This window comes from Erpetoichthys calabaricus, chromosome 11 (assembly GCF_900747795.2).
Source record: "Erpetoichthys calabaricus chromosome 11, fErpCal1.3, whole genome shotgun sequence".
NCBI classification, from domain to species: Eukaryota; Metazoa; Chordata; class Cladistia; order Polypteriformes; family Polypteridae; genus Erpetoichthys; species Erpetoichthys calabaricus.
This window is the reverse complement of record NC_041404.2, coordinates 162,467,899-162,493,857: the sequence shown is the minus strand read 5'-3', so window position 1 is coordinate 162,493,857 and position 25,959 is coordinate 162,467,899. Positions and strand designations below refer to the sequence as shown.

General features: G+C 39.5%; 1 protein-coding gene across 1 annotated transcript in view; it reads left to right on the top strand.

Moving 5' to 3' along the window:
- Positions 1-25,111, top strand: part of cog7 (component of oligomeric golgi complex 7) — a 48,981-nt gene extending 23,870 nt beyond the window's left edge. The window contains exons 10-18 of the mRNA XM_028814457.2: positions 977-1,131; positions 3,966-4,082; positions 4,896-4,961; positions 6,825-7,011; positions 14,085-14,225; positions 17,883-17,966; positions 18,296-18,410; positions 19,537-19,680; positions 24,799-25,111. Coding sequence (XP_028670290.1) covers positions 977-1,131; positions 3,966-4,082; positions 4,896-4,961; positions 6,825-7,011; positions 14,085-14,225; positions 17,883-17,966; positions 18,296-18,410; positions 19,537-19,680; positions 24,799-24,974 — 1,185 coding nt within the window. The 3' untranslated portion in view covers positions 24,975-25,111. The remainder of the gene's footprint in view (positions 1-976; positions 1,132-3,965; positions 4,083-4,895; positions 4,962-6,824; positions 7,012-14,084; positions 14,226-17,882; positions 17,967-18,295; positions 18,411-19,536; positions 19,681-24,798) is intronic.
- The last annotated feature ends 848 nt before the right edge of the window (positions 25,112-25,959 follow it).

Below are 25,959 nucleotides of genomic sequence, written 5' to 3'. Positions count from 1 at the left end.
CATTGAATTTTAAAAGTCCGGAGCATACTTTTATTATGACCTCACATGTAATATAACTTTATGAGTATTGTATGAAGCAATTACATCACCATATAGATGCTTATTTTGGAAGGGAGATATTTTAGCACTAAATATCAGTGAATCAGATTTTAAAAATCCAATAAACAGCAATAGACAAATGAGGAATGAACAGAAAAGTAAAATCTAAACTGCTGGTTTAGAACCATCATTTTGTGAGAAATTAAGAAGCATGTTTGGAATGCTGCTGATTAGAATAAGATAAGAAATAATGGAAGAAGAATGAGCTTCCAACCATGGCTATTTATGACCCTCTGCAGCATGGACCATACAACCACAGAGCCCTTAAGTAAAAAAAACATGAAACAAAAGTTTTAAATGTCATTTCATTGTTTCTGTTAATGTTTTAATATCTTGTTTTTCTAAAATGATACAAAGAAAGGTGCAGAAAGAATTTCTTTAAAACAATTAAAAATACCACAGTAAGTGTAAAGAGTGTTTGAAACAGTAGCAACAGTTTCGACATGCATCACTGCAATGTGCAGACTTGATTGCTTTTAAGTACTTGAGAGTTTTGTTTCAGAAGGATTCCTCCCTTTAACAAAAGGCAATCTCACCATGGGACTATAAACATTGATAACAAGGTTTTACAGGTGCATGTTTTACAGAATGTTATTTTTTGTTTTCAAAATTGTATTTCATTTCCTCTTTAGTAATGGAAAAATGTAACTGAAGTATTTACTGGTCAAATGTATTGAAGTGCTGAACAGTTTTTTTTGTGTCCGCAAAAATTCTTTCTAGTCTTCTATTTAATGTTACAAAGTGAAAAATAACATGCTGCCATAGTCTAAACTAAGATAGAGCTCTACTTATAGGATGTTTATTGGCTTTGAAATGAGTTAAGATAATAAAATATCCAATTGCCTTTTCCATAATGTGCTCTGTGTTTGACCCACAGGAACGCGGAGAAGTGATTGACTGTGTGCAGGAGCTGAACCACTCTGTCAATAAGCTGTTCAGCTTGGCTTCAGCAGCAGTAGAGCGCTGTATCAAGCTGACTGATGGGCTTGCAGTGTGTGGCCTCATGAAAGCTTTGAAGGCACTGTTTACAAAGTATGACTTACTGCGCGTGCTTCTAAAGCCTCACATCTAAAGAAATGTCAAATCATTCAAATGTCTAACAAATGTTAAGTTAAGATTGTCATCAAAAATAAGACATTTTCAGTCTTTCCGGTACCAAACATCTTCATCAGCTTTTTATGTAATAATGTTGTTTAAAAACTAAGTTAGTAACTAAATGTGGGTATTTACTGTATGTAATTGACACAGTCCTGACTCCATATTTGTAATAATTAAGAAAGATTATTCATCTGTGCCAGCTCTTGAACCCAAGTTCTAGTGTAGGACAGGATATGCAAGTGAACTTAATTTACGAAAGCTAACTCCATCTACACATGTACTGTAAATTTGTGAGTCCTGCAAGTTTGATCTCAAACATATTATTTTTGTTAATGTCAATTTTTTTCTTTGAATATCTAATGCTTTTGACAGATTAAATCAATTTAGTTTATTTGTATTAAATCAATTTTCATTCATGAACTTTGCTTGCTCTGTAATAATTGCAAACACAATATGAAAATTGTAATGTAACAAAAGCAGAAAGCACAATATATAAAATATGTAGAGTGGTTTTTAAGTTCAAATACCACCTGTCCATGGCTAACTACATTCTGGGAGTGATTGTTCCATGTAGACAATGACAATTTAAATTAAATTAAAGATATCTGAAATTTGGCCCATTACATGTGATGCTGAGTCAACCCCAAGGCAGCCCAGATGCCACCAAGGAGAGAATGGAAATGGAAAAGACTTATTAATGGCAATTGAAAAACCATTGCTATATTTACTTGAAAATGCAATATAAAAGGACAATAAGAAATGTCCTCAATGGTACCTTCCTTAATATTGGCAGATGGGTCATTTTTGTGTTTGGGTGCTATACTACACTAGTTTTATTTATCTTTGAAGTTTTAAGGGAGCCTACTGTACATTTTGTGATTACAATAATGTACAGCCTGGATTGAGAGCACTAATTAGTTGCATAAGAGGTGGCTTAACTCTTTACAATTTTTATCGGATACCATTGGAATTGATTCTTCATTCTGATTATAATCCTGGCTTCTGTGTTATAAATTAACTATACAGTGGTGTGAAAAACTATTTGCCCCCTTCCTGATTTCTTATTCTTTTGCATGTTTGTCACACAAAATGTTTCTGATCATCAAACACATTTAACCATTAGTCAAATATAACACAAGTAAACACAAAATGCAGTTTGTAAATGGTGGTTTTTATTATTTAGGGAGAAAAAAAAATCCAAACCTACATGGCCCTGTGTGAAAAAGTAATTGCCCCCTGAACCTAATAACTGGTTGGGCCACCCTTAGCAGCAATAACTGCAATCAAGCGTTTGCGATAACTTGCAACGAGTCTTTTACAGCACTCTGGAGGAATTTTGGCCCACTCATCTTTGCAAAATTGTTGTAATTCAGCTTTATTTGAGGGTTTTCTAGCATGAACCGCCTTTTTAAGGTCATGCCATAGCATCTCAATTGGATTCAGGTCAGGACTTTGACTAGGCCACTCCAAAGTCTTCATTTTGTTTTTCTTCAGCCATTCAGAGGTGGATTTGCTGGTGTGTTTTGGGTCATTGTCCTGTTGCAGCACCCAAGATCGCTTCAGCTTGAGTTGACGAACAGATGGCCGGACATTCTCCTTCAGGATTTTTTGGTAGACAGTAGAATTCATGGTTCCATCTATCACAGCAAGCCTTCCAGGTCCTGAAGCAGCAAAACAACCCCAGACCATCACACTACCACCACCATATTTTACTGTTGGTATGATGTTCTTTTTCTGAAATGCTGTGTTCCTTTTACGCCAGATGTAACGGGACATTTGCCTTCCAAAAAGTTCAACTTTTGTCTCATCAGTCCACAAGGTATTTTCCCAAAAGTCTTGGCAATCATTGAGATGTTTCTTAGCAAAATTGAGACGAGCCCTAATGTTCTTTTTGCTTAACAGTGGTTTGCGTCTTGGAAATCTGCCATGCAGGCCGTTTTTGCCCAGTCTCTTTCTTATGGTGGAGTCGTGAACACTGACCTTAATTGAGGCAAGTGAGGCCTGCAGTTCTTTAGACATTGTCCTGGGGTCTTTTGTGACCTCTCGGATGAGTCGTCTCTGCGCTCTTGGGGTAATTTTGGTCGGCCGGCCACTCCTGGGAAGGTTCACCACTGTTCCATGTTTTTGCCATTTGTGGATAATGGCTCTCACTGTGGTTCGCTGGAGTCCCAAAGCTTTAGAAATGGCTTTATAACCTTTACCAGACTGATAGATCTCAATTACTTCTGTTCTCATTTGTTCCTGAATTTCTTTGGATCTTGGCATGATGTCTAGCTTTTGAGGTGCTTTTGGTCTACTTCTCTGTGTCAGGCAGCTCCTATTTAAGTAATTTCTTGATTGAAACAGGTGTGGCAGTAATCAGGCCTGGGGGTGGCTACGGAAATTGAACTCAGGTGTGATACACCACAGTTAGGTTATTTTTTAACAAGGGGGCAATTACTTTTTCACACAGGGCCATGTAGGTTTGGATTTTTTTCTCCCTAAATAATAAAAACCATCATTTAAAAACTGCATTTTGTGTTTACTTGTGTTATATTTGACTGATGGTTAAATGTGTTTGATGATCAGAAACATTTTGTGTGACAAACATGCAAAAGAATAAGAAATCAGGAAGGGGGCAAATAGTTTTTCACACCACTGTAGTGTAGTAAGTAAACGATATGAATGGTCTGCCGATGAAACATTACAATAGTTAGTACCTTTTCAGGTTTATTTTTATTATCTCTGTAATCTTACTTTTAGATTTACTTGCATAATTTTTATTCTAGGTATGTGTCTGACTTTTCAAATGCACTTCAGTCTGTGAAGAAGAAATGCAAACTAGAAGACCTGCCAAATGGCTCTTATTTTCATGAAGATTGGACAGCATTCCAAAACTGTGCCAGGTTTGTAGTTTTATGAGAAGCAGAGAAAAAACTCTTCATGTTTATAATTTATTAATAATGATGCTGATTTTCTGCTTAATTATTTTTTTACTTGTATAAGAGTATATTTGGCTTTATAGCTTTTATATACTACAGCTTGGATTTTACTCCTTTTAATCTATGTTTGTATACAGTAGCATAATAGATCAGGTAAATAGGACAGAAGATGAGGAAAAGACACAGGTTTCCTGTGACCCAAAATATTTTGACCAAATGTCAGTCTTTTTGTTGTAAATGAAATTTGATGTCCAACTAATCACTGAACTCTTTCCAAAGTAAGAGTGTTAGTTATGAGAGGAGAATAGTTTAATTTGTCATGCTGCAGGTTCAAGAATGAATGAATGAATGAATGAATGGAAACTGCAGAAATACTACGCACTTGCTTTGGCAGAAGTGACAGCCTTTAAGGACTGGTGGGAGGTAGATCACTGCTTCAGAAAATGAGTAGACACTCAAGAGCCACCTAGATGTATTCATGTCATGCCAGTTTAATGGAGCTTTTAAATCAGCTTTATTACATGTGCCTATGATAGAATTGTCCTGGACAAGAACTTTCTCTGACGATTGCTTAGGATACTAGCTTTCTGAACAATTGCTTGTAAACATTAGACAGGTAACTTGCTGGTGGCTCAATTTGCATGGGAGTCATCATTTCAGAGAATTTCAAATGTCTGATCACACACAGTAGACAGCTGGAGCAGTGTCTGCTCTTCTGCTATTGTATCCATTTTGTTTTGTAAGAATACCTAAAACATTTTTTAACGTGTATTGCAGAATTATCGCAACTTGTGGTGAACTACTAAGACAGTGTGGAGCCTTCGAGCAACAGCTGGCAAACAGGTGGGTTGGTTTGTTAGTTCAAATTGTTTCAGTTCTTTATTTCTCTGCAATAGAATCACAGATGGTTACTTGAGCATAAAGTTAAGCATGTGATGGAACATGCCCTGGAATTTGGTTATTCAAGACAGTCTAAGAGTTGAATCATTGTTTTTTAGCAGAAACTGTTCATGTTAAGAATACAGTTTTGGTTTGGTAAGAAACATAGTCTTAAATTTAAGTAGAAAATAAAACTCATTTCATTTATGTACTGCCCTTATCATCATAATCTACTTCAGCCAAATAAGCTTATCATTAGGTAAACTGAACAAACTAGAGTCTGTTTTGGTGTTGGGTGGCAGAAGTGGGGACAGGGGAGTAGGGACAGAGTGGTGGGACAAAATCCATACCAAGCATTTCATAAGCAGGTCAGGTTTGACCAAGTGAATTTCTAATAATTTTACTTACAGAATTAAGGTGAGTGAGGGCATATCCTCAAACATGTGCTGCTTAGGTTAATTGGTGATTTTTGCTTGGTCCTGTGTGAGTGTCAGTAGGTGCTTTTGGACCAGCACTGGGATAGATTCCAGCCCTCCACAACCCTAAAGTGGATTAAGAGGTTTTTAAGAATGTCATGTCATGTGAAACAATACTAGACTGACAAAGTTCAGTGCTTCATTTCTTACACCAAGTTTATCCAAGTGCTGTCATGTTAAAGCTGACCTCAGAGGTAGCACATTACATTATGGAAACTTGAACAGACATTTCTGCTATTGGAACTAATAGTGAGAGCTGATATTTTATGGATATTTCAAGCAGTGCAAGAGTACTTGCTGAACTGACCTTCACGGCAGTTTTTTCTTAGCAATATAGATTCACTTTAAAGAAATAAAATTAAGATTTAATTAATTTTCTGTTGCACATGCTAATGGATGCTTTAATCAGTAGTCTGAATCCGTAAATCAGATTGGTATTAAATTAAATAAAAAAAAGTTTTAAATGCCACCTGTATTTATCTGTGAATACATAAAGTGAAATTGAAGTATGAACAGTGTGGCTGGGCTTCAGTTAGCTGAGACTGGAGAAATTGTAGAGAATAATGTGTGTATAGGTATGATAATAGAAGAAATAAGAGTACAACAGTACAAGATAAAGCCCTCTTTGTGATTTATTTTATTCATGTATAGTGTCTTGCAAAAGATTTCAATTCCCTTGAAAGTCCAATACCATTCCTCGGATTTCAAAAGGCTGATACACATATTCCTTTAATAAATACTTTTCTTGACAGCTTAAGTGGTCTATCTAACACTTTTATTTTTAAAGCCAACGTAAATTTGTAAATTTAAGAAATAAATAAAAAGAGTGTGCCTTGAACTTGTGTCCCACGCTTGTCTGTGTCGGATTAAGCTGGCAGTGCCAGCCTGGTGGACCACAGAATGAATACTTTTCCAATACTTTGTATTGGATTAGCATTAGTACTGTAACTATTCTTAGAATTGGACTTGTTTATAGTACTTGGTGTGCCATACTATAGCTATTCTTACATAATTTACCTTTTTATAGTACTTGGTGTTCCATGCTGTAGCTATTCTTACATAATATGACCTGTTTATAGTACTTGGTGTTCCATGCTGAAGAGGTGGACCATGTCACAAATGCTTAAATCTAGTTAGAACAAGCATTTTCTAGGATTACTGAAAATCTTAGTCAATAATAATAATTCTTTACATTTAGGCTGTGTTCAGCTGCTACTAAATGAAACAAATAACAAAGTATGGTTGCTTTGTAATTTTATGCTAAATAGTTATGACTTGGTGATCTATTTTATAGTAAAGTTCTAGCCTCGGTTGGTGATGTTTATTCTTGTAATTTGTTGTTTTCTCACAGGATTTTGTCAACAGCTGGAAAATACCTTTCTGATTCATACAGTCCTCGAAGCTTGACGGGTATCCAGGAGGCCAATCTGAGTGACAAAAGGAGTAGCATCAAAAACCCCTGGCAAGACTACAATTATCTAGCTAAAGGAAACCCAGTTGAATATGCTGACTTAATGGAGATGATCTACAACCTAAAGGTTAGACAAAAGTTCTGTCAGGTGCATTTCTTTTTATTAAACATATATACATGAAAATTATGTGACAGGGATTTTCTCTTTCTTAGAAAAAGGTGAGAAAGAGTTGATAACATTATGATGCATAGCATTTAAAACTAGAAATAAAATTAGAAAGAAGCAAATAGGTCAAAGCTGTGGAGTTATTATTGCAATGGAAAGTCAGTTAAGTAGATACAAAGTTGTTAATGAGTGGACCACTACTCAGAAGCACCATTCTCAAGCTAGATGACCTTGTTTAAGAGATGACAGGCAGCTAGTGATGAACCTTACATGACAGTCTAACCAAGTCTAGAAGTAAGACATACAGCATTTAACTGATGGGCAAAGTTACATTTATGAACCTTGAAAGGATATCTCATCTATCTGTAGAACCTGACAGTGTGCTTTGTGGGAAAAAAGATAAGTGATGGCTTAGCTGTCATGCCCTACTTATGCTTAGCTGGTGTAGGCTTTTGTGGTGAAGTCTATAAAAATAGATTACTTTTTTATTTACGTGCTGTATTTCTCCAAAAATTAAAGTGTGTGTTTTTGGTATCATAATACCCTTTCTCATTGATGTAATCATTTTTTTTAGTAAGTCAAGGTAGCGTTTAAAATGTTGATTACAATATGAGGTTCAGTATAAGACATGAAGCCTGGGTATCAAGTGTACTTTGGAAGGATGGGCCCAAATACTGCTATAGAAGTTTTAAACATTTCAACATCTTCTGATATTAATCCATCTCAGCCACAGGGGATGCACAAACCAGTGTGCTTCTTTGTGCCGTTCCCAAGCCCAGATAAATGGGGAGGGTTACGTCAGAAAGGGCATCCTGTGTAAAATTTTGCCAAATCAATATGCGGACAACAATACAAATTTCCATATGAGTTCGGCTGAGCCCCAGGTTGACAACGACCGCCACCAGTACTGTTAGCCAACAGGGTGCTGGCGGAAATTGGGCTACTGTTGGCCAAAGAAGAAGAAGAGGGGGGAGATGTGTCCGGAGGCAGGAGGAGAGGAGGAAAGTAAAGAGAGTGGAACTGAGGGTAGGAACTTTGAATGTTGGCAGTATGACTGGTAAGGGGAGAGAGTTAGCAGATATGATGGAGAGAAGGAAGGTTGATATATTGTGCGTGCAAGAGACTAAATGTAAGGGGAGTAAGGCCAGGTGGATTGGAGGTGGATTCAAATTGTTCTATCATGGTGTGGATGGGAGAAGAAATGGGGTAGGGGTTATTCTGAAGGAACAGTATGTCAAGAATGTTTTGGAGGATGGAAAACATACTCACAAGCGAGGAGAGTGTGTGAGCAGATGGAAAGAGTACTTTGAGAGGCTGATGAATGAAGGCTTTCTTTGTTTGGGTGATTTTAATATCCATGCTTGCTGTCCCGCTAAACCTCTAGCAAAAGATTTTCTGGACATTATTGACTCCTTTGGTCTCTCTCAACTTGTAAACGGGCCAACACATGGACAGGTTCACATATTGGACCTGGTTCTTTCTCGCGGTCTCAGAATCAGTGACTTGGACATTCTGCCTCCCAGCTTTTCCGATCACTCGCCCGTTTTGTTTAATTTGGATTTGGTCACTGTTAAGCATAGTAAATCCACTACCACCTGTCTCTCCCGTGTCATTCTCCCCTCTGCTGCTAAAGATTTTGCAGCTGCTTTTTCATCAATTTCCACATCATGTGAATCCACGGATGTTGATGTTTTATTGCAAACCTTCCATACTTCCTGCTGTTCTATGATGGATGATGTAGCCCCACTCAAACGGAGACAATCTAAAGTCAAGGTTGACCCATGGCTAAACGAACAAACTCGTTCCATCAGGCAAAACTGTAGGCGTCTAGAACGCAAATGGAGGAAAGATGGTCTTATTGTTACCTTTGACCGCATGAGAGACGCGTGGTCCCAATACCAGAGAGCAGTCAGAGGTGCAAGGAACCTTTTTTTCGCGGATATCATTTTAAAAAACTCTGGCAATCAACGTGTCTTATACAAAACACTAAATGCTGTCCTTTCTCCAGTTGCAACTGTTTTTTCTTCTGCTTCCACTGCTCTTTGTGATCAGATCCTTACGTTTTTTCTGGATAAGGTCACGAACATTAGATCCCAGATCTCCATTTCTTCTTCTGGCTCTGTTGACTTAGCCGTTCCTGCACACGGCTCTTTCACCAGCTTTGAACCCATTTCGCTCTTCCATCTGGAAAAAATTGTCGCCTCAATGAAGCCTTCGGGCTCTCCGGACGACGTGGTGCCGCCCAGACTCCTGAAAGATGTGTTTCCTGCGATTCGATACGACGTCCTAAAGATTATAACTAGTAGTCTATCTTCGGCTATAGTTCCTCGTGCTTTCAAACACGCAGTTGTACATCCAATTCTGAAAAAACCTGATTTAGACCCTGCCATTCTTTCCAATCTTCGTCCAATTTCCAAACTACCTTTCTTGTCAAAAATACTAGAAAAAGTAGTTTATGAGCAATTAACTCATCACTTACAGGACCATCAGGTAATGGACCTTTTTCAGTCAGGCTTTAGGCCCCAACATAGCACAGAAACCGTGCATTTACGTGTCCTAAATGACGTCCTTTTGGCATTGGGCTCAGGACTTCATGTGATTATGGTTCTTCTCGATCTATCTGCTGCGTTTGACACAATCGATCATGGCATCATGATCTCCCGACTCGAATCCTGGGCTGGTGTATCTGGCTCAGCCCTCGACTGGTTCAGGTCATATTTCTGCAACAGGACCCTTAGAGTCAAGTTGGACGATTTTTCATCTGAATCAGTCCTACTCCCATGTGGGGTCCCCCAGGGTTCCATTTTAGGGCCACTACTTTTTTCAATCTACATTCTGCCTTTAGGTGCAATTTTTAGAAAACATGCAATTTCATATCATCTATATGCTGACGACTGCCAAATTTATTTTTCCCTTAAGCCAACTGACTCCACCAAACCTCTCCTCGACTGCCTATCTGACATTAAGGATTGGCTTGCTGTAAATTTCCTTCACCTGAATGATTCAAAAACCGAGGTCATTGTTTTTAGTCCCGACTACAAACAGATTCCATCTTTTGGCTTCGACTCTCTTCCCACTCCAGTAACTTCGTCTGTCTTTAATCTCGGAATCAAAATGGATTCGTTCCTGAAAATGGATGCTCAAGTCAACAGCACAGTAAAATCCTGTTTTTTCCAGCTCAGGCGTATCGCCAAACTCAAGCCTATTCTGTCTAACCATCTCCTGGAATCAGTAATCCATGCATTTATTACGTCCCGGCTTGATTACTCTAATTCCTGCCTTTATGGCATCAGCAAAGCCACTCTTTCTAGACTACAACTGGTTCAAAATGCGGCTGCAAGGCTTCTAACAGGGAGTGGCAGAGGCCAACATATTACTCCAATTTTAAAAACCTTACATTGGCTGCCGGTTAGATTCAGAGTCGATTTTAAGATACTCCTCCTAACTTATAAGGCATTAAATGGTCTAGCCCCCGCCTATTTGAGTGTTTTGCTCCATCGATACAATCCCCCTCGCGTTCTTAGATCCGCAGATCAGCTGCTTCTAACCGTTCCCAAGGCACGTTTCAAAGCTCGTGGTGAAAGGGCTTTCTCCGTCGGTGCACCCAGGCTCTGGAACTCCCTACCCTTAGTGGTTAGGCAAGCCACTTCAGTTGCTACATTCAAATTACGCTTAAAAACGCACTTCTTCACATTGGCTTTTAATTCTTAACTTGTTTTCATTTTCTACCTGTTTTTCGCTATTTTCTCTATTTTATTGGGTCCTCTGACCTGTTTTTAGTTTCTTAGTTCAAATTCTCTCTTAATGTTTGCTTTTAATATTTTGTTTTTAGTCCTGTTTGTTTTAACTGTACAGCGCTTTGGTCGGTTGTAATGCTGTGTTTTTAAGCACTCAACAAATAAATATGGTATGGTATGGTATGGTAAGAGAATGAGAGAGAGAAGAGGTTGGATAATGTGGATATAGTGAATCAGGAAGTGCAACGGCTTAGCAAGGAGGAAGTAAGGACAGCTATGAAGAGGATGAAAAATGGAAGGCCGTTGGTCCAGATGACATACCTATGGAAGCATGGAGGTGTTTAGGAGAGATGGTAGTGGAGTTTTTAACCAGATTGTTTAATGGAATCTTGGAAAGTGAGGATGCCTGAGGACTGGAGAATAAGTGTTCTGGTGCCAATATTTAAGAATAAGGGGGATGTGCAGGACTGTAGTAACTACAGGGAAATAAAATTGATGAACCACAGGATGAAGTTATGAGAAAGAGTAGTGAAAGCTAGGTTAAGAAGTGAGGTGATGATTAGTGAGCAGCAGTATGGTTTCATGCCAAGAAAGAGCACCACAGATGTGATGTTTGCTCTGAGGGTGTTGATGGAGAAGTATAGAGAAGGCCAGAAGGAGTTGCATTGCGTCTTTGTGGACCTGGAGAAAGCATAAGACAGGGTGCCTTGCAGAGTGGCAGAGAAGTATGTAAGAATTGTATAGGATATGTATGAGGGAAGTGTGACTGTGGTGAGGTCTGCAGTAGGAGTGACGGCTGCATTCAAGATGGAGGTGGGATTACATCAGGGATCGGCTCTGAGCCCTTTCTTATTTGCAATGGTGATGGACAGATTGACAGATGAGATTAGACAGGAGGCCCCATGGACTATGATGTTTGCTGATGACATTGTGATCTGTAGCGATAGTAGAGAGCAGGTTGAGGAGACCCTGGAGAGGTGGAGATATGCTCTAGAAAGGAGAGGAATGAAGGTCAGTAGGAACAAGACAGAATACATGTGTGTAAATGAGAGGGAGGTCAGTGGAATGGTGAGGATGCAGGGAGTAGAGTTGGCGAAGGTGGATGAGTTTAAATACTTGGGATCAGCAGTACAGAGTAATGGAGATTGTGGAAGAGAGGTGAAAAAGAGAGTGCAGGCAGGGTGGAATGGGTGGAGAAGAGTGTCTACAGGACGGTAGTGAGACCAACTATGTTATATGGGTTGGAGATGGTGGCACTGACTAGAAACCAGGAGACAGAGCCGGAGGTGGCAGAGTTAAAGATGCTAAGATTTACACTGGGTGTGAAGATGATGGACTGGATTAGAAATGAGGACATTAGTGGGTCAGCTCAAGTTGGATGGTTGGGAGACAAAGTCAGAGAGGCAAGATTGTGTTAGTTTGGACATGTGCAGAGGAGAGATGCTGAGTATATTGGGAGAAGGATGCTAAGGATAGAGCTGCCAGGGAAGAGGAAAAGAGGAAGGCCTAAGCGAAGGTTTATGGATGTGGTGAGAGAGGTCATGCAAGGTGATGAGTGTAACACAGCAAGATGCAGAGGACAGAAAGATGCGGAAGAAGATAATCCGCTGTGGCAACCCCAAATGGGAGCAGCCGAAAGAAGAAGTCACTTATTATACACCTCTATGAAATTTAAATAGAGACATACATAATACAGAAGATTATTTTATTAGTGAGGTTTATTCTTGAACTCTTACAGCTCATTTTATGGTTAAAGAGAACTATACTTTATTTACAGCTACCCCTCTCCATGATAAAAAACTCTCCTGGATTGAATTCCACTCCATGTCAGTGGTTAGAATAGTGCTATATAAAATTAATATACACAATTAAAAGGTAATGGGTAGAACATCATTTTAATAGTTAGCACTGCTCCCGTACCTCCCAGGAGTTCTGTGTTCACATCCAGCTCCGAGAGTGCTCTCTGTGGAGTGTGGACGTCTTCCTTGGGTCTGCGTATATTTTTCACAGGTGCTTTGGTTCTTTCCTGTATTTTAAAATTTGCCATGGTAGATACTTTAAATTACCCCAGCATATGTTGTGTCATATTGTGAATGTGCATGCTCTGCAATACAGTGGGTGACCTATTCTGGGTTATTCCCTGTCCTGCAGTGATACTGCCAGGATATCTTCCATCTCCCATAGACACCGAAGTGGAGTAGGTAGGATAAGAAACTTGACAGTTAGAGAACAAATAATTTGTTGCATCATAAAATTATATGGTGGATTTGTACTGAAAACTTACCTTTATAATTGATCAAACTATGGGAAATATCTACAGAAATACAGAGAAGTTACGCCACCCTCAAGAAGGAAAGAGGTATACAACTGGTCATATTGTTCCAGATATAGATATAAGCCAGTTTCGTGGAATAAAAACGTTTTTTGTTGGTGGTGGCAGAGAAGTCCGCTGTTTTTCTTAACTTCAAAAATGTTTACATTAGCCTGTCCATGCCGTCTTACACATGCTTCATTAGTCTGGGAACTGGTTACTGTTTTGAATTGTACTCCGTATAATGTTCTAGAAAATATTAATTAATCATGTGACATGAAGTATTATCCTGCTGAGAAGCTTTTCCATTTCATGGCCACCTCTAGACTGCATTGTGGACTTATGAGGTTTTCTTCGTATCTGGGGACTTTCTGCAACGTGAATGAAAATTCTTTAGACCAGGCAATGTTTTTTAAACCACCATTGTTATTGTTCCTCCATCCACTCCAGCCATAAGAGTAGAACTTGCCTGGGGTATTGGCTACCACACCCCATCTATGACAACATATGACAAACTAAGCTTGTCATATGTTTACTCCAGTGCTAACCTCCGTCAGCCCCTTTCAACTGTAGTCACTTTTGGACCAAATGTCTGTGGTTGGGCACCCTTTTGTGACATGTCAGTGATGCTTTCTCTTCTACAGTACATGAAAACGCTGACAAGTCTGCTTCTCCTGAAACAGTTGTTCTGGAACATTTATTATTAAAATCTTTAGTCTTGTATGACATGGAAACTTTGGACTTGCATGTCTGCCTTAAATAGGGCTGTTTATACATATAATGTTGTCAGTGATTTAGGGGTTTACTGTATGGAGATGGTAGGTGGACGTTCAGAGGAGACAACAGTGTGACAGTATGCCTGCTCTGTCCGCCACCCCCCACACGTGCTTGAGAGAGCTCATTAAGTTCAGATTTGGAGTAATTCTGAAAGCACACACAAGAGCAGTGTCCTGAAAATTAGGGTAATGTGTCATCTTCTGTTTTAGGAGAAGGGAACTGGAAGCTCAAGCCTATTGACTGAACCACGTTCTGCGCTAATGCGGCTGAACCAGCAAACTCATCAGCTGGCCTTTGACTCTGTTTTCCTAAGAATTAAGCAACAGCTGTTCCAGGTTTCAAAGATGGAGGTAAGGTGAAAAGCTCATGAGTTGAGACCACTAGTCATAAACAAATGTTCAAAGGAAAATGGTGTATTGCAGGCATGCAAATAAAATACAGTAAGGTGTGTAAAAGACATCAGATAATTTGAAACAACATGTTATTGCTTAAAAAGTAAAATGTGTCATTGTGGATGAACTAATGGATATGTATATACAAGGCCTTGCAAGAGTATTCAGTCCAAAGTCATCCCTGTTCTTTGTATTTGAAATGATACATGCACATATTCCGCCAAGCATTTTTATTGACAAGCTAGGTGTTCTAACAAAGCAATGTAAATAATTTATGAAGGTTATTTTTCTAAAAGTTAAAAACTTCCCAATTTTTTTTGGTACACTATTACTCCCTGAAGGGAAATTGTCTTTTCGCATGACCTTTGGAGGTCAGAGTGCAGGGTCAGCCATTGTACTGCGCTCCTGGCGTCTTTTTCAGGTTAAGATCCAATGGAGTAGGATCCCTTCTGGTAGTAATGGGATTTGAACCAGTAGCCTTCCACATACCAGTACAGATCCTTAGCCTCAGAGCCACCACTCCGCTTTTAAAGCTCGCATTAGTATTCCAACCGTACACATCAGCATTTACTAGGGCCTCCTTTCCCACAATACGTTTGGGGTTATCTGAATTAGCTTTCCACACTGCTCAGGAGTGGTTTTCTCTCTTTCTTCCTAATAGATTTTCTGCAGATCATACAGATTGTTTGGGTGGCACCTCTGGACTGCAATCTTCAAAGAGAGACACAGATTCTTTGTGGAGTTGAAATCAGGACTTTGACTAGGCCATTGTAGAACATTCATTATTTTGATTTTGAGTTATTGCCTTGGCTTTGAGTCAGGGATTGTTGTTTTACTGAAAGGTGAACTTTCTCCCAAACCTTAGTTTCTCAGCTGACAGGAATTGGTTGTCTTCCAGTAATTCCCTGCATTTAGTTCCATCCACTCTTCCATCAGCCTTAACGAGATTCCCAGTCCTTGCAGGTGAAAAGTTTCAAAAAAAAAAAAAAAAATCTTAGAAAACTTTCTATGGCATCCATTGTCAAACCTGCTCCTGTTGTCAGAAATCTTGGTGTTTTGTTTGATTCATCACTTAACTTTGAGCTACACATGAGGTCTCTTTCCAAAATTTCATTCTATCATCTCCGTAACATTGCCCGCCTCCGTCCATTTCTGTCCTTTAGTGATGCTCAAACTCTGGTTCATTGTTTCATAATGTTTCGTATTAATCACTGTAATTCCTTCTTCATCGGCCTCTCTGCAAAATCTATACAGAAGCTACGGTACATTAAGAACTCCGCAGCTAGAGTCCTCACCCACACAAAAGCGTTCTGCTCACATCTTCCCGGTTCTCTCCCAGCTTCACTGGTTAGCTGTTCCATCAAGGATTAAATTCAAGATTCTGCTTCTCACCTTCAAAGCCCTTGTCCCCCTCTACCTCACTCAGCTCCTAGCTCCTTACACTCCTTGTCGCTCTTTCAGGTCCATGAGCAGTCATCTCTTTACTGTCCCACGTGCCAGACTCTCCACCTTGGGAGGCAGCTCCTTCAATGCCATGGCCTCTTGACTCTGGAACTCTCTTCCTCCGTCTCTCTGAGATTGCTCCTCTTTCTGAATCTTTAAATCTCAACTGAAAACATTCATCTTTTATGAACTTTTGTCATCTGTGTAATTTTTTTTCCCCCATCTGTATGTAAAGCGACCTTGGGTTTGTGAAAGGCGCTCTATAAATGAAACTTATTATTATTTTATTATTAAAAGCATCTCCACAGCAATTATTCTTTAGTGTTGGGTCTGCGCCATACGTAACGCTTTAAATTTTGGCTAACAAGCTCCATAATAATAATAATAATAATTCATTACATTTATATAGCGCTTTTCTCAGTACTCAAAGTGCTATCCACACAGGGAGGAACTGGGAAGCGAACCCACAATCTTCCACAGCCTCCTTACTGCAAAGCAGCAGCACTACCACTGCACCACCTTCCATCTTACTTTTATGTGACCACAAAACCTTTTCCCACATCCTAGCTGAGTCCCTCTGATGTATTGTGGTGAACTCCAGATTTGTATTTTTCTGAGTAATGGCTTCTTTTTTGCCATCTTTCTAAACAGACAACTGTTATTGGAGGCTCTCGATATTGTAGACTCCTACACATGTAGCTCAGTTTCAGTAACTGACTTCTGTAGTTCCTTCAAAGTGATGGCTGACTTCTTTGTAGCTTTCCTTTGTCTGGTTACACTTATGTTATCAGCATAACCAGTTGCTGGTATCAAAGGGGCGGGCAGTGCTTTTTGAATCAAGGTATTAGGTAGTACAGTGGACCCTTGACTTACCAACTCAAATCGTTCACGAGGGCTGGTTGTAACTCAACTTGGTTGTACGTCAAGAATGTTTTTCCCATAAGAAATAATGGAAATACCCATAATGCGTTCCGAACCTCCCACAGCAACATTTACTTAATGTTTTCATAACAAAAATAAGGGTTGTATAATGTGCATAATTTACCAAAAACACCAATAATTTTACTAATGTACTAACCAAAAAGTTATAAAAAGTGCCTAGCCTACCAGAAACAACAATTTGATCCTGTACTCCCCATTTAAGTTGACATCTTTGACTTGCAGGAAGGGAAGTGGAGGAGGAGAATGAAATGGAAGGTGGTTATTGTTTGGACAAATCTTTTCTTTGTAAAATTGTCGAGATGGTGGATTTTGACATGCTGTCCATATTAGCGAGATCGGTCACACGAGCACCACTCTCATATTTCCGCACAATTTCCCTCTTTGTTTTGATTGTGATCGCTTTCTTTACCTTCATTACCTTCTCTTCCTTCCTTAGCTTCATTTCTAGCTTTTTTGGAGCCATTTTGATAGCAATTATCGAAATAAATTACATAAATCACTGCATTGACTGAAATTACGTCCACAAACACATGTATCTGGGCTCCGACTGACGCTTACAAAAACTCGGCTGTTTGCTTACAATCGCACAAGCGGATACACGTGACCGCATTCAGGTCGTAACGCAAGACGTTGGTCGTAATTCAAAACAAAAATTTTGGTTGTAAACCAAGTTGTTCGCATGTCAGGCCGGTCGTATATCGAGGGTTGACTGTACTTAATTTATTGTTATATAGAAAAGAAGTAAACACCCAGATTTGACATGTTTGTTTCTTTGGGATCCATTTTATCTAACAATTGGATTTTGCTTCATCACATCCACTTTTAAAATGTGCAGCAATGCAGAGCAACAGACAGAACAAATGCTCCCAGCTGCCATTGTGTCGATTCCTGTGATATGCGTTTGCCTCACTGTTTATAGAGATGCAGAATTTGTTGTAATCACAGCATTTCAAGTATGAAAATATCTAATGTTAGTTTACAATCCATGAAACACGAGTATTATAGACAGTTAATTGTAGAAGTCAGTAGAGCCAATGTCATTCAAAATTTAAAAAGGTCTAATTTCAATTTTGTAATAGGGGTATGTGCTGCTGGAGGGTGTCGTTCGAGTCCTGATCCCCACACCATCACTCCCACAAGCACGTTGGCGTTTAGATTTTGTACCGATCTGCCTGTTATTTTGCAGTTGCATTTTCAATTTTCTTATTCCATTTTTTTTTTCCCCCCCAGATCTGGAGCACGGTTGGCACTGGCGATACCCTGACAGATGACCTGCCAACTTTTAGTCTCTCCCCTCTTGAATACATTACAAATGTAAGCACAATATTTCAGCCTTACGATGATGTATTAAAGCTAAGCCAAGGTAAAATAAAGGGAATTGGTCAGATCTGAAGGACTTCATTCTAAGTGAAGGTTGGACCTTGGCATGTCACTTCAGCTGCCACTGATCTCTACAGCCGATTTAAAAAATATCAAGCAAAACCGTGTCTTTTTACTGGCATTGCAGGGATTTTCAGAGTGACTTTCTTTGTTTGTGGTTTTGTAAAACTTTATTGTTTAAAAATAAACATGTGAATTGCTAGTCTTCAACTGTTTTTTTTGTCCTTCCGTATCAAAATATACTTTGCCCCATTTCTTTTTAGATTGGCCAGTACATTATGTCACTACCGCTGCATTTAGAGCCTTTTGTCACGCAAGAGGATCCAGCTTTAGAGTTGGCATTACATGCTGGGAAGCTTCCATTTCCTCCAGAGCAAGGTACGGCTCTTTATTACATTCAAACCTGCTGTGTTTTAAAATGGTTTTATTGGCACAAGTTTAATAGGATTTGTATGGAAGATGAGTCAGAAACTAGGAAAGGCAACCCGTGTTCACCAGTCACTCCTGAACAGTCCAGTGTAGCAAATTAATTGTAAAAGCTAAGGTAGTAAATGCAGATTGAATAAAGGTTTCTTATTGCTGGAATTTATCGCTACTGCAGGAGAGAAGCCATTAGTGGTCACTGGTTGTCTTCTTTATTGAGAAGGTCACAATTCTCCAACCACCGTTATCTTTTACACACCAGAATGTGCCCTGAAAAATGTAAAGTGTGCATTTATAGTTTGTCATTGGCGATGAAAGCCTGCCATTGTGTGTATGAATTCCGGTGAAGTATTGCAGGAGTTTAAAAGCTGAATTCATGCGCACAGCAGGCAATCCCAGAACTTAATAAGTCATCTGAGAATTTTTAATCAACATTTAACATTAACTTCTGGAGGTGGAAAGATTGTAAAGATAAGTAGCAGGAACTCGCAGGCCCAGAGCTGGTTTACAGTTATTTAAAAAGAAAAATCCAATTATTTGATCCCCTCACGTTAATTTTATGTTTGCTTATTACAAGATGTAGTCAGCTGGCCTTTTACGGAACTGGAATTTTAAAAGTACATTTCAGACATTAATAAGAAATGAGTCTTATTGAGAGTGGAGAACTAAAACTGGAAGTGCAGTGTATGATTTCCTTTCAGTATATTGGGAGGCAAAAGCTTTTAAAGCAGTTTTTAGAAAGGGATTTTATGGCAGATTCTAACAAGTTGTATTTTTTATACACACCACCTTTAATGATTCGTATTTTCACTAAATTATGATTTTTGGCACAACACGGGATATTCTTACTCAAAAAATACGGAGAGGCTGAGTGACTTGCTATGATTTGAAGTCCTCAACTCCTTTTACTTGCGTAAAGCTGTTGTGTATGACATGCGAGGAGAATGGGCAAGGCTTAGCTGCAAGCCATCCTGGGATTTAATTAGTGCTGAATCATTAGAATGGTAAAGAAAAACCTTATCCGTAATGACGGGGTTATTGGGATGTGTATTCATTTTCAGTTTTTATCTGCTTGCTAAAGGTGATGACTTACCTGAGCTTGACAACATAGCAGACTGCTGGTTGGGGTCTATAGCGAGAGCAACAATGCAGACATACGGTGATGTCATTCTACAAATCCCAGGCTTGACTCCACACTCGACCAAACAGTTGGCCACAGATATCGGTACGTACGGGCACTTTTCATTATTTTATTTTATTTTTTCAATTAGAAAACTTATTAAGAGAACAACCCAACAAAAGCTCGTCAAATGTACGCTCCTAATTTCTCTGTCATGAACCTCAGGTTGAGTTTTGAAGGTCCCCAAACTACTTCTGTTTACTGTGCTACTTAGTTACTTGTTGTATGCGTCAGTTGTTCTCTGTGTAAAGAAAAACTTTCAAAATGTTTGTGTAGTGAAAAGTCAAGCAAAATGACACCTTTTATTGGCTAACTAAAAAGATTACAATATGCAAGCTTTCAAGGCAACTCAGGCCCCTTCTTCAGGCCACACGTAATCAGATGTTTGTGCAAACTTTACCCATAGTAAGTTTCCATCTGTATCCCCATGTGCTTGCTCATGAACCCATCAGAAAGAAACAGCACTAATTCCTTTCATAATTCTAAACATGTCAGTCATGTCACCTCCTAATCCCTGTCTGAATAACGATTAATAATATCATATCATGTATATAATCGATTGTATGCTTTTATTTAATTTTCCTAGAACTCTCGAGTTCTGTCGTGGTATTCTAAAATGCTAACGTTATATCCACATTACTACATTTTCATTTCAAAATGCAGTCATAAGTCTCAGTTTTTGGACAAGTGTCCAGCTGCAGTCAGGACAGTTTTAGGCCTCGGACAGATCCAAGCACTTCAGACACTATGAGGTCCATAAATTGACGCCCCCTGCTGGAGCCATTCCCCTGTTTCGCTGTTTTCCTGCACTCAAATGTGTATTCAGCATTTCATAAATTTCTAAACTATTGAGGTCTTTCAGTTCTGCATCTGAAGCTGTTGTTTTGGTGTCATATATTAGAAACAAATGGAAGAAAAAAATCTTAACATTTTGTGTTTTATACGGTAGTATACGTTTTATATATTTCATGAGACTGCACTTTTTAATGCGTTAGTTAGATGCTGCACTTAACAGGGTAGTGGCTCTGTGGCTAAGGATCTACACTGGTAATCAGGAGGTTGACCCTCATATAAAAATGGGAAATGCTAAGGAAGAAGACAAACAAGTATATGCTGCGCTCAGTATGATTAACACTGCATATTCTTATAGAATCTGAATCGAATAAATCATATAATTTGTGTAAACTGTCAAAATATGTAATACTACGTGCCTGATGTTTAGGAGCTCTTTAGAGTACTGTCTTTGTGGTCCTCTCTGTGTTATATCATTAGTACTGTATTATTACTGCTGCACATAATTTTAATATTTATATTGACGATGCATTAATTGCTCCAGAGGAATGATGAACTCGTCCTCAGAAGCACAAAGAGGTGTAAAGTAGTCGTTTGAGTCGCCCAGCTAAGACCTTCTTTGTTAGCTGAGTGGCTTTGCGTACCCATTTTTTGGATTTTTTGCGACCTCACAGCAAGTACGAAGAGACGTTTATTACATTAGCATGACAGTTTATCCTGGTGAGGCTTTTTTATTTATAACCAGTAACGGTGTACTGCACGATAACATGCAGTGAATACACTTGACTTTAGCATTCCTAGTTTTCATCCTCTTTCTCTGTACGTTTAACATTCGTTTGCTCAGAGGTTGATGCGCTTGCTGCTTCCTGAGCAGCTCTTCTTTTCTCCACCCTAGCGGCCCAATGCTTCTCTTCTTTTGTTGGCATCTTTTCGTGTTAAAACTGATTGTTAGTTTTTGTGTTGCAATTACTTAGTACGTTTTCTTTAATTTTTCACTTAAGTGCCAATCAGCCTCAAGAATGATTAGCAAAGGTGGTAGGGAATGAGAATGGCGCCCATGTGCTGCACGGCCACCCTGCTGCACTGCTGAGAGTTGATTCTACAATAAAATAAAATAAAAAGAGTAATAAAAATCATCACCCCAAAAGCGGATAGTAGACGTCACGTAGTATATGTGTACCAAATTTCAAGTCAATAGGTGAAATGGTTTGCGAGCTACAGGTGATTGAAAATCCTGGACAGACGAACGAACAGCCACGGTAGTGCTAACAATGCAAAATTAAAACAAACACAAACTAATCCAGACTTACTGAAGCAAATGGATTCCAAACAGTACCTGCTGAATTATTATTATAGAAGAAGATAAAGATTTTTTTGCACACATGTTCAATTTGCCACCATTACTATAATAGCACAAAAGTGTACTGCAAATACGGGGGGCGGTCCTAGGAAGTGGGTGGAGTGAAAAGAGATGCAGCTGACAGGGGCCTCATCTTACAGGCCTCAGAATGGCTCAGGTCGCTGAATCTGTCCGAGGCCTAAAACTGCCCTGACTGCAGCTGGGCTTTATTGAGGTTTTGTCTTTTGTCCACCCTAACCCAGTGTTTTTAACCCCTGAAAACAGAGACGTTTGAAAACGCAATCCAGAGCCGTGTATTTCTGAAAACACCGGCTCATCTTCTCAGTGCAGGTGGGGGAAAATGTAGAGTTTTAAAAACAAAGACTCTAATCTCACTTTAATTGATTTGTGTTTATGATGTGGGCCTTCCCTGGTCAGATCCTGCTCACTACCACGTCTCATTTCCTGGTTCATCACCCATCACGGGAGAAAAGCACATTCCAACTTAAGAGTTACTTTCCATGGTGCTTGCTTATGTAAATGAATTACCGGTTATCACTTTTGTGTCTCACCTTGTGTGTGTGTACTGTATGTGTGTATATATATATATATATATGTGTGTGTATATATGTGTATATATATATATATATATGTGTGTGTATATATGTGTATATATATATATATATATGTGTGTGTATATATGTGTATATATATATATATATATGTGTGTGTATATATGTGTATATATATATATATATATGTGTGTGTATATATGTGTATATATATATATATATATATATATATGTGTGTGTATATATATATATAATATAATATAATATAATTTGCAGCTGGAGATCCACAAAGATCTCCAGCTGCAAATATGCAAACTGTATCACAGACCTTCTCTTCCATATATATATATATATATATATATATATATGTATATATATGTATATAAAATATGTATGTATGTATATGAAATGTATAAATTAATCTGTCAAATGTTGTTTTGGCCCCACTGTTTCTATAGAAATCCCAGTTAATATTTGGTAATTAATGCCTCCCATCACCAGTAAATCTCCCTCTAAACGTGTTTTTTTTTTTTTTAAATATGATTATAAAGGTGCATATTGAACTAATAACTAATTTCTGCATTGCATGATCTTTAATGCTCCAAATATCGTGCAGCAATCCCTAACACTTTTTCGTCAAATCCAAATGCACTCACTGTGATACATTAGGGGCCCATGAAGCACTTGAAGCCGACACACAGCCACATTCTCTTTTCTGTGAATGGTAACTCTCACACCTTTTCAGTTTGGATTATTTCTCCTAATTTATGTGATTTATTTTCCTGTGTTATACTTATTCCTGTCCCTTAGGCTTTTAGCCTGGTTCCTGTTGTTTGCTATAGTGCGGTGGGGTGGGTGGGATTGTACTTTGGAGCAGCGGTCAGTGCTCCTCATTAGCACTTCCTTTAAGTGCTGTAGAACACACAACAGGTACTGTTTGGAATCCATTTGCTTCAGTAAGTCTGGTTTAGTTTGTGTTTGTTTGAGAGTATTGTTGTTCAGGTCGCCCAGAATTAGAATGTATGCTCCAGCAGTGAGTTTGTACTTTACTAATTGAAAGCAAAGGTAAACCAAAGGAAGATGCTGGTGGAGCCCAAAATCCAGACTTATTTGTGCTAATGCATTAGCGCACCCTCTTACTCGTGGCAATACAATTTAGTTTTGCAGGTGTGGCACCCGGCTGGGGTTCATGCCCGGCCAGGATGCCCAGGAGGACCGGAGGAGGGCTTGTGCCTCCTCCAGAACATGAGGGGGCGACTGCCCTGGTTGCTTTGGGAGCCCTGGACCTCAGATCTTCCGTCACACCCGGAGTGCTGGGGGGAAGAGGAGCAGGGACACCCGGAGTCCTTCCGGTTGCGCAGCCGGCACTTCTGCCACACAGGGGAGTGTCGACGGAAGAGGGTCGGGAAGCACCTGGAGCCCATCCGGGGGTGTATAAAAGGGGCCACCTCCCTCCATTCAATGGCAAGAGTCGGGTGGAAGTGGACGAAGCTCGGTGGAGAGGAGTGGAGGCGGAGCAGAGACAGTGAAGGCATTGTGTTGTGTGGCCAGGACTGAAGGGGTGATTGGTGCTGTGGCACTGGGTATCGTGCACCAATAACTGTAAATATTGTAAATAAACGTGTGTGTGGTGAAACCATCGTGTCTACCTGTTTGTGTCCGGGCTGTTCCCCACACAGGTTAATTTGTCTTTTTTTAAATTATAATAAATTGCTAAATACATGCCCTTCCTAAAGGTGATCTGTAATACTGTTATTGTGTTCACTACACTATTGTCTCTTTTGTTTTTATCCCTGATTATCTTGTATTGCACTGATAGCCTTTTACTACTTTATTTGGTCCATTTTTTTCTGTTCGAGGATGAGGCTGAACTAAGGCCCAGTAGTAAGCGTTCGTTCCACTGTGGCTCTTGCACACGGCTAATAAAACCTCCTGAATTTTGGAAGAAGGAAAGGATTACTGCAGCATTAAGCCACACAACCACATAATTGTTTGTGAAGTCAACAGAAATAAGGACGACGGGGCGGTGCAGGACATGACGCTACCTTGTCTTCAGCCCCCCGTGATGCTCAGCAGGATAAAGTGGATTTGTAAATGTTATATTTTATAGGATGGATGGACGGATATTTTATAGAACTCAGTGATTAATGTGGCAGTTCTTTATTTTCTGTCGATACTCCACACACCTTTGAGGCACAGTACGTAGATAGTAGCAGAGAGCAGTGGACATATTTTTGGTTATTAATTTTAATTCATTGCATTTTATAATCTGGTAGGATTTTAAGATTACTGTTCTTGTCTGTTAAATGTCACATTGGCAAGAAAAATGTAGGTTTTCAGTTAACACAAATGTAAATAGGAGTCAAAACCAAGAAGATCAACAAGGTAAACCTGTTTGCTGTTAATAAATAACTTAATTCAAAGCAAAGGGCCTAAAGGTTTTTTAAATTTTATTTTCAGATTACCTCAGTAATGTGATGGATGCTTTGGGCCTGCAGCCTTCACGGACTTTACAGCACATTCTGACTCTTCTGAAGGCCAAACCTGAAGATTACAGACAGACGGCAAAAGCCCTGCCAAGACGAGTAGTGTCCACCATTGCAGCAGTGAGAAGCATCGACCATTATGTTTCATAAAGGAACTTTGTTCTGAAGATGATTTTTATACCAAGGTTTTATGTTATCTGTTCACTGATCTGTAGTTTTTTTTTCTTTTCAATCATAATGTAAATATGAATCTAAATAAAATAAATGTATATGGGCATTTTACAGAAGACTGTTTAATCCATATAAGAATGCACATTACAGAGTTCTCAGTTTTATTATTTTGCATACAGGCCCATTTACGAACAAGTGAATATTATACACAGACTTCCTGTATTTCACGTTTGCAGTGAAGTTTGACGAGGACCGTACAACTGAACATCACATACACTTTTAAACTACAGGGTAGGAGTCAAAAGTAATGAGCCTCATTTTGTTCTGACGCGAACGTACCTCGCCGCGCGCCCCACTTGCCAGCAACGGTGGGTGTTGGCTTCACAACGCAACGGAGCTCCTACCGCTCCGAGCTTTCGGAGCAGTAGGATCGGCCTTGACGGGAACCCCTGTGCGGTAGTGCGTTACACGGCGGAATGGAAAGTTCGTTAGAGCAACGGTACGCGTTGAAGACAAAGACCATGCTCATTGCCTTCTTCGGAGTGAAGGGGATCATCCACTACGAGTTTGTCCCGCAAGGACAGACCGTGAATGCTGCTTACTACTTGGAAGTCCTGAAAAGGCTGAAAAGAAGCGTCACGCGCAAGCGAAGGGACATCAAGGACAGCTGGAAGCTTCACCACGATAACGCGCCCAGCCACACCGCCTTCATCGTGAGCGCCTACCTGGCCCGGGTGGTCCCCCAGCCTCCCTACAGTCCGGACGTGTCGCCTTCTGACTTCTTCTTGTTCCCGCGCTTAAAATCAACGCTGAAAGGAAAACGCTTTTACTCGATCGAGGACATCCAAGCAAATGTCAAGGCAGCCATCCCGGAACAGGCCTACGTGGACGCCTTCGAGTCACGGAAAAGCCGCCTACAAAAGCGTATTGATGCAGGAGGTGCCTATTTTGAAGACTATTAATT